At 36.7% G+C, this 8846-nt stretch overlaps 1 protein-coding gene and 1 long non-coding RNA gene across 2 annotated transcripts; one reads left to right on the forward strand and one right to left on the reverse strand.

Moving 5' to 3' along the window:
• Nucleotides 1–1512: 1512 nt before the first annotated feature.
• LOC112518603 lies at nt 1513–2146 on the forward strand. The gene is made up of 2 exons (XR_003069815.1): nt 1513–1641; nt 1756–2146. It is a non-coding gene; the product is annotated as an uncharacterized LOC112518603 (long non-coding RNA).
• Nucleotides 2147–2748: 602 nt separating this feature from the next.
• LOC112518601 (protein ORANGE-LIKE, chloroplastic-like) lies at nt 2749–8846 on the reverse strand. Its single transcript, XM_025126365.1, has 8 exons — nt 8432–8846; nt 6642–6759; nt 6406–6519; nt 5275–5361; nt 4821–4897; nt 4603–4730; nt 3713–3849; nt 2749–3113 (listed from the first exon to the last, which is right to left on the reverse strand). The coding sequence occupies exons 1-8, from the start codon at nt 8662–8664 to the stop codon at nt 3036–3038; spliced, it is 972 nt and encodes a 323-aa protein (XP_024982133.1). The 5' UTR covers nt 8665–8846; the 3' UTR covers nt 2749–3035.

Raw genomic sequence — 8846 nt, forward strand, 5'->3', positions numbered from 1 at the left:
TTACCATATTCATCCCGTAAGGTAATGTTTGGTAAGCGCTTACGCGGTTAAACATTTGGTAAACGGCTCCTAAGACGATTTCCATAATGTTTGTTGCAGTGAGTATTTCTTGATAGAACCTTCATATTTTGCATCAATGTGCAGTTTCTTCCCTTTAACTCTAATTTAATTTAATTTAATTGTAGAACAATGCAAAAGCATGGAAATCCCAGTTAAAAGAAGTGATGGAAGATATGATCTTATTGAATGGTGAATGGTAACTTGTGAATCTGAAGGATCTTTAAATATTGAAAGTGTAATGATACTCATTTGTTTTCTACAGTCTGCCACTTATGGTGGATGAAATGTTTGTTATGTCTTTTAAATGGCTTTTAATTTCCAGTACTTCATTTCTACAAATTTGTCAACTGGCCCCCTTTCCAGTACAATCCTTGATGCTTTAGGTACCAACTTCTGTTGGCTCTTCTGKTTATACATTGATTGTGTGTGTATACACACACACGCCGTATACACCGTCGCTAACCTTGGTTGTTTGTTAGATTTGGAAATCTTGGAACATTTTTTTTCCTGTTGCTTATCCCTTTTCATTGTTATTATGCAATTACCCTGCTAATTGTTTCTTCACAGACCCAACACATTTTTCAGTCCTGCTCCTTTCCGCACTGAAGACGGCCTCTCTTTGAGATTTGGTTGGAATTGGTTTTTTCTATCGATTGCTACTGAAATCGGTCAGTTCCATTTTTCTAAATTTGCCTTTTCTGTATCGATTGCTTCTTAGTTTTAGTTTTCTATATAAATGGTTATTACATTATCAATAATTATCGAATATGAAAAACTATCTAAAAAATTCGGCTGTTGACTAATAAATGTGATTTTTCAAAACGAATATTTGGATTAATACTATCAAGCGTGTTATGTGGAATTAATTGTTTGTGTAATAATCAATTTCAAGTTTTCCCTTTTTATGATTGATTTCACCACAGATATGGATGGTTGTCTCATACTGAAATTATTTGCATACTTTTATACTGTAAGCATAATGTACAGATTTTTTGTGTTGGTGACTTGCATTTGCTTATCTATTATTTTGGTTTGTTGACCATGACACAGGTTTGGTCTTAAAGACTTCGCAGGGTTTGCAAACTCAAATAACAAAAAAACAACATATCATCTCAAAAATGTTTCAATTCTTTCTTTGTTAAATATTACCATTTTTTTCATCACATATCATATATAACTTATGGCAGTGTATTGGGAATGATTTGAGGTGTTTGGGTCTGTGAATGATTTGAGGTGATGGAATAAATATTGCACAGTTTGGCCAATATGTTGTGGTTTTGTGGTATTAATATAAGTCTCAATATTGGCCAATATATCCTTTACAATCTTGTGCAGCTGTCTTGGTGTATAGACTAATTTTGGTGGTAGGGTTGTGTTTTGGAAAATGGTTCACTGTTTCTTTCTTGTTCTGGTTTAGACTGACTTATTTAATTGCCTAAACAGATCAGACCTTTGCTCCTTTGGTCATGTGGAGTCTTTGCCAAACTTTGAATGTATTGGCTTATTTGCTATTCATCTGTTGATATGGTGGTTTCTGCTGCTGTTTTGACCTGGGGAATGGATGCTTACACTGCTTCTAAGGTATATCTCAACATTTGTTGTATATAGTGGCCATGACCGAGACTATTATTTTACAGATGCTTCTCAGTTTAAAGAAATTGTTCAACATCTTACTGGCCAAACTCCCAACTTCAGAGTCTACTCTCATCCGGCTACCTCCGCTGCCACCATCGCTGCAGCGGCCACTGCGCCACCGAAGCAAATATCTACTGTTACGGACATTCTCATGCAAGTCCACAAGTCGGAATAGATAGTTACTCATGGGAAGAGCTTGCAGTGGGATGAGATCGCTGATCGTATTGGCACATGTATGCAATAATGCAAAGCCAACTGTTCAATGGTTTGTGCCAGTTGACGGGTTTAGGAGATTTGAGCTTCTAAACTCTCAGCTATCGTTATTATGTAATCGAAAAATATCCGGTTTCTTTTTTAGTTGAAGTTCAAATATTCTCTAAATTCACTATGTCTAACATGAGCCCACTGTTTAATTTAGTAATCATTGGCCGTTTGGTCAAGATTTACACAAGACTAAAGGTGTTATAGTTAAGTTGTGATATGAACTAAGAGCTGTGGAGATCACTTTTGTATAAGTTAATTAGCATCCGGGATCACTGAATGTCGGAGTCAAGGGGTCGGGCCCTTTTACGAGGTGCAGTGGTCAGAAGCTTCAAAACCTAAACGGTAAGTATCAAAAACTGTCGATAACTACTTGCCTAAACCAAGTGTAACTTATATCATCGTAAAATCTTCTCTAATAAAACCAGTGAAACTTCAAAATCGTTAAAATTCACAGCTCCCGCCGCATTGCGCGGGTACACAACTAGTTATACTTTATGTTTTCAAAACTATTATAATTTTAATAATTAAAAAAAAATCAAATAATTTCATAAATTTTGTTATTTGATTAACCTGGATATCCAACCCGTTATGCGAGCCGACTAATCCCAGGACGACCACCTGCTTTGTAGATAGCCCAGAGTCACCGCATTTAAACCTCCGTGGCCACAAGGGAATTTTTATTCCTCTTTGGATTTGAACCTGGGACCGCCAGGTACTTCTAACATTTGGAATCAAGCTCAAACCAATCAGACACCACCCTTGTGGTTAATTTCATTAAAATTAGTAATAAGTAAATGAAATCTTATTTCATTAGATATAAACCACAAGGACCAATTTTGTAATTTACTCTAGAATTTTAAATCCCATTATTTTACGCACGCATACAGAACAACTAGTATGTTTAAAATGCATCTTTGTTTTACCATATTGGTAAACGGATATAAATATGAACGTTCATCAACACCTATGCCGTGATCGAAACAGCAATCCGCTATACGACTTATCGTTATGAGTGTTAGCCCGATAAATACATCCGTTTGCCGCTATAGACCAGCATTGCTCTAACAGAAGGCTCTTTAGTCGAATGGGTCTATACGATGATCGTGTTCACTCGCCATTACCATTCCTGTGCAAAGACACGTCGGGCACATTACCTGAACCAACATACCCATAATTAAAAGTTTAAGAAATATGTGCAAGAAAGTAAAAGAAACTAAGAGTCCGTTTACTGGAAAACAAGAATTGGGTAGAGCAAAATGCCGACTGGTAAGGGGTTTTTGACTTGTTTTCATTAAGCTCTATATTGGATAAGTTTTCTGTTTGGATAAGTCTGTCCATCAGAGGGACCAGAGAACCAATGGGTTTGAGGGAGATAAAGAGAGACGGTTGGATTATTTCTGGGGCATTTCTGGTACTAATTTGTTTGAGGTGGCTTAACGGGGACAAGTGAGGGGTCCTGGCTTCTTCTATGTAATCATTTTGGCTTAATGGCTTAACGATTAAGACATAAAGAAACACTCACGTATGGCTAAGCAAATAAGCCGTCCAAACTATTAAGCTCATTAAGTTGTAAGTCTCTCTACTCTTACTGGGTCTGCATCTAGGTCAGCAACATTTGTTGATCAGAACGTGTTGGTAATCAACATTATCTCATACCCATGAAGCACTACTTAACCAGTAAGAGACTATAAGCACTAAGAAAATGGTCCCTACAACTATCTGAAGTTTCTTGAATGTATGGTTTTCAGTATACCTTTCCTGCCCCGGAGCAGCTCAGACACCTTCGAGTAGTGGGAGCTCGTAATGGACGATCAGAAGCATTTGATACAGATATCGGCTCAATGTTTAAGCACACGCCACTGGAAGAACATCGAGCGCAAGCCAAGTACCCTGTAATTGGTTCAAGTCGGAATATCTCATTTAATGAAAACAAATATTTTTGGATCCTACTAGAAGCTTGTTCTTTCAAGTTAAGGATTAAACTCATGTTTCAACTCCAAACCAAACCAACCCAACCCAATATGTTCCAGATGGAGGTGGGATCCCTCCCGGATGGTTGGATTTATGCAAATCTGACCTCTACCCAACCCGCTATGCGAGCCGACTAATTCCAGGGTGACCACCTGCTTTACAGATAGCCCGGAGTCACCGCATTTGAACCTCTGTGGCCACAAGGGGATTTTTATTCTCTCCTTCCCTTTACTCCCACATTTGGGAGGAAATTTTACCATTTATTTTCCTTCCAATTCTTTTCCTTTCTCTCCTAAACAATTTCGAGAACACTGGTACGTCTTATTTCCCCTCTCTTTCCTTTCTTTCATAGAAAAGATCTCGAGAACACAGCGTAAGAGTGCAGTCTGGGTAAGTGGTTCTATCCAGCTAACCGTAAAATGATTGTTTACCAAGTGTCTGGGTAAACCCTAAATGAAAAATGGTTGTTTACAAAATGTCTGACTCGCTAAAGCACTGACAGAGTCAGAAAGGAACCCCTTTCTTGCTAGGTCAGCATCTCAGTCAACATATTTGTGGGTCAGAGTGTGTTGGTAAATAGCATCCCTTCTTACGGGATAAGCACCTCTTACCCAGTAAGAGTAAGCGGCGGTCAGTAGTAAAACGACACAAAAAAAAGGAATAACAACTTACCGGTTCCATGGCAATACTTGCACCTTTTCTTCTCTTGTTGCATGACATTGTTGGCTTCAAGCAGCATCAGAGTCGAAATTACACCCACTGCCCCACCCGAAAACGATGCCACGATAGGATCAACCTGACTGAAATGAATATAATTAAAGAGATTTGTGTTATTGTTTGTTTTTGTATGATCTCAGATATAATAGTAACTAGTAACTGATCCCACATACCTCAGTTGCATAGGCAAATGCATATTGCTTATGAAATCTTCATATGAGGTGCCACCCACACCTAGTTTTAGCTCCAACTGACATGGAAAATAAGTTTCCATGTTAGAATCGTCACAAGTGTCCACATTTCTATTTAAGTTTGTCCCGAAATAAGTGGTCCACTTTCAAAAATAAATAGTTATGATTACTTTAGTTTTCAACTCTACCCTTAATTATGACGTCGATAATATTTAAGAGTTGATGTGATAGAGAGAGAATGTGTGCCTCTATCGTAATTGTCATTCGGCTAATTAAGAAGTGTAATAATAAATAATTACGTATTTCTTAAATTGTGTGTGTTTTTTTTAATTGTGGATACTTATTTTGGAATGGAGGGAGTGGCTCAGAAGCATAATCATGTTAGAAGAATAAGGTTGACATCAAAGTTGAATCCATGTCAAGTATATGATCTTACAATTGGTGCAAGAAGGCCACCGAAGACTATAATTCCTGATATAAACGAAAAACTTGTCAAATAGAGCTGCTTCAACGTCTTCGGGGTCTAGGTCAAATAATAAAAACAAAGATGGTCAGTAAAAATATATTAAGAGACTAAGAGGTGCTTAAATACAAACACTTAGGGGCCGTTTACCTAAATGCTTACCCGGTAAGTGCTTAATATTAGGAGTCAACACTATAATTTATTTTATTGGGTAAGATTGTAGTATATCAAAATGTATACTATACAACAATTTACCTGGTAAGCGCTTACCCGGGTAAGAGTCATCACCCTCACTTACCGGGTAGGATTCTCCATCCTTATCATCGCTCTTACCGGGTAAGATTCTTGGCATTTATCATGTTCATCCGGTGAGGGAAATTACCCGGTAAGTACTTACCGGATAAACATTTAGTAAACGGCCCCTTAACCTTTACGTACCAAAAAAAGCACCTACTTTACATTAAAGAGCAATCTAAAGAGAAACCTCCGTATGTTTCTCTACATATAGCTTAATAAAAGTGTTCGATTATTCATCAAATGTCAAAACTACCCTTTTATAATGCTAAAGCATGGAAATTTAGTATAAGAAAATAAATAGCATCAACAATTCGTAACGATGACAATGGGCAATTAAGTAATTTTTGGCTTCAAACTTGTCAAAAACAAGGAATGGAAGTTGCGACAATTGTAATGGGACCGAGGGAGCATTATATTTTATGTGATAATTTTAAGATTCAAATGACCGAGAATCAATGTAGCTCCAAAACTTCCAAATTTTTTGGCATGTACGATACCTTGGGTTTCAACTGATTGGTTGTTCGTTGTTTTTCCATTAAGCCCTATATGGATTAAGCTGTCTATGTGGATTAAACTAAATCGTCATTTGTTTGTTATGCTGAATAAATAGTTTGAATGACATAAATGACTATTTACCCCCCCCCCCCTCTTCTCTATCTAGATTAAGCACACATTAAAATAACTGTAGAATGCAACCAAGAGAAATTCGCAGTCTCGTACATCATTGAAAAAAGAGAGCTTTTAACAATACAGCCGACTCTTAAACAAGCCTACAACCTCAGACATGCAGGAGAAAGAGTAATTTACCACCGAAGGTAGAAAAGGAATTGAAGAAGGAATGTCGGGCATCTCGTTGTCCTCAGAGCTGCTCTCATTGAGTTTTATATTTTTTAAGCGTTGTTGCACTCTTAACCTTCGTACCTGTGAAGTTGAACTCGTTATCTCCGTGCCACTGATGACCATTTTCGTACAGAAAAACACACATAGCAAGAAGAAACGGTATCATTGTGCAAAAAAGAACGGTTTCAGATAAAAAATTGTACCTCTTCCATTAGGAGGAAGATCTTATTTCGCCTACTCCTTATATTGTCTTGGATTTCCTTCGATTGCATTTTAACAAAATCTTGAACAGTCTCTGGTCCTTCTATAATGCAAAAGTTGCTGCATTGGCAATCAAACTGAAAATAAGCATGTGTTCTCCTTCTTGAGTTGAAATTGTAGTGGAATTTTGCTATATGTATTTATTTTCTTTAACCCTTGTTTACATGCGGCTTAATTAGGCTTATTGGTCTATTTGGCTTATTCGCACAGCTCATTTGGGTTGTTTACTTACGGCTTATTCGCACAGAACATGGCTTAATCGCACAGATAGAAATGGTATGTTGTCCCCATTCAGCCACAAAAATGACACCCCTACTCCTTATTTAAAGCACCGCCTCCTTCCCATATGAGACACCCCATCTTCGGCCTATTTATGATTTTTTGTTTTGATGTTCAAACATTTAATATTGGGGGGTAAATCGGTCATTTATGTTATTCAGACTGTTGGTTCAGATAAAAAAAAGTAAACAACAACMCTCATTTATCCAGACAGACAAATTTATCCATACAGGACTAAATAAAAAATTTGGTAAACAACCCCTTAACTTGTATCAAACATTACGGGCATGTTCAATGAGAACTGTAAATATTTTGACAACTTGAGATCCAACTATTTATGTTTGATTCATGATGAATGTATTGATAGATAATTGCATATTCATGATGAAATTTACTCTAACGGAAGTACATGATATTCATGACAAATAATGCATCATGTTCATGATGGAAATACATGATACTATTTATCAAGAAAATGCATTATATTTGTGATGAATGATATTCATGAACAATACATGAAATAGCTGGTTTCTTGATTTTGAAAAAAACATCTAACTCGTTTGGTTTGACGTAACGTTTGGAATCTTTGCAGGATTTGGAATGGAGTTGAATTCCATTCTTCGTAAATAATTTACAGAAACAAATTATGATGGATTATAAAAGTAATTAAATTACCCTTTTATCCGTTGATTATTACAAAAAAGTGTCCCTAATACGTTATTACGAAAAAAAGTCCTATGAAATCCCGTGAAATACCAAAAATCGCATGTTCGTGGGAATTCATTAAAATCTCGGGATCTCAAATCAGGCTGTTCCTCTGAACCAAAAGTGGGGTTGGAGAATCCAAATCAAATCCCGCAAACCAAATTGGCCATAGTTTTTTAATTTTAATAATCTTTTTAAAGGGTTTTAATTTTTTTCCGACCTTTCCTCCCACATCTGGGATGAAAGTTCCGGAAGGAAACTTAATGATTTGTTTCCTTTCTTCTTCTCTCTTAAGGGGTGTTTGGGATTGCTTATTTGAAACAACTTATATACAAAAGCACTTATCAACTTATTATAAATCAGGGAAATTTAACTTCTTCAAAAACTCCTTATTACCGGTTTGGCACCGGTATAAGTTGTTTATCCAAACACTCAAAAATGTTTGTTACCTGTACCAAATCGGAATAAGTTAATAAGTTGTTTTTATAAGAAATCTCAAACACCCCTAAAAAAAAGTTTCAATTTCCCTTCCTTTCCTTTCCTTCGTAAAAAACACAGCATAACTCCTTGAAATATTAATTTCTAATTACTCATAGAAAGATGTTGGATTTTGTTCATATGAAGATGGAAAGATCGAATAACCTCTATCAAATACATATTATGTGCAACAAAGTATCAAATCCATGTAACTACACAAAGGGGGAAACGAAAAAACGAAAATAAAACGAGCGTCGATACAGAAACGAACCTAGGGATGTTATCCCCGGAAGGTACAGAACCGGAGGCGGCTGCATCGTCTGAAGAAGAACAGACAACTGAACTTCGTGAAATGGTATTCTCATAGGATATACGTCGACGGTTAGGGTTTACGAAATTGAATCGAATTATGGATTTCGATGAATCAAAACTGAAAGAATCGTTACTACCCTTGATAGAGGATGGAAGATGATAACATTTGAAAGAAATAGAATTCATGGTCATGGATGAATTCAAGTATGGTCGAATTGCAGAACAGCAAGATAAAAAGATAAAGGAAGGGGGGTTTTGTCAGTTGATGGAGTAAGGATCTTTCACAGAATCTCCTCCATTAATGAATTCTCAAATATTCTCGTCACCATATGAAAAGGGATCCTAGCAAAGATGATGGGTAAGGTTGGACCGTC

The sequence above is a fragment of the Cynara cardunculus genome, assembly GCF_001531365.2.
Source record: "Cynara cardunculus var. scolymus isolate 2C chromosome LG 9, CcrdV1, whole genome shotgun sequence".
Taxonomy (NCBI): domain Eukaryota; kingdom Viridiplantae; phylum Streptophyta; class Magnoliopsida; order Asterales; family Asteraceae; genus Cynara; species Cynara cardunculus.

Excerpts from the sequence above, each read along its gene's own strand:
- LOC112518601 (XM_025126365.1), bottom strand. The coding sequence starts at position 8,664 with ATGACCATGAATTCTATTTCTTTCAAATGTTATCATCTTCCATCCTCT. Across the intron at positions 5,362-6,405 it reads TTCCTTTTCTACCTTCGGTG|ACCCCGAAGACGTTGAAGCA; the intron begins GTAAATTACTCT and ends TATTTGACCTAG. Across the intron at positions 4,898-5,274 it reads GTGGCCTTCTTGCACCAATT|TTGGAGCTAAAACTAGGTGT; the intron begins GTAAGATCATAT and ends TTTCCATGTCAG.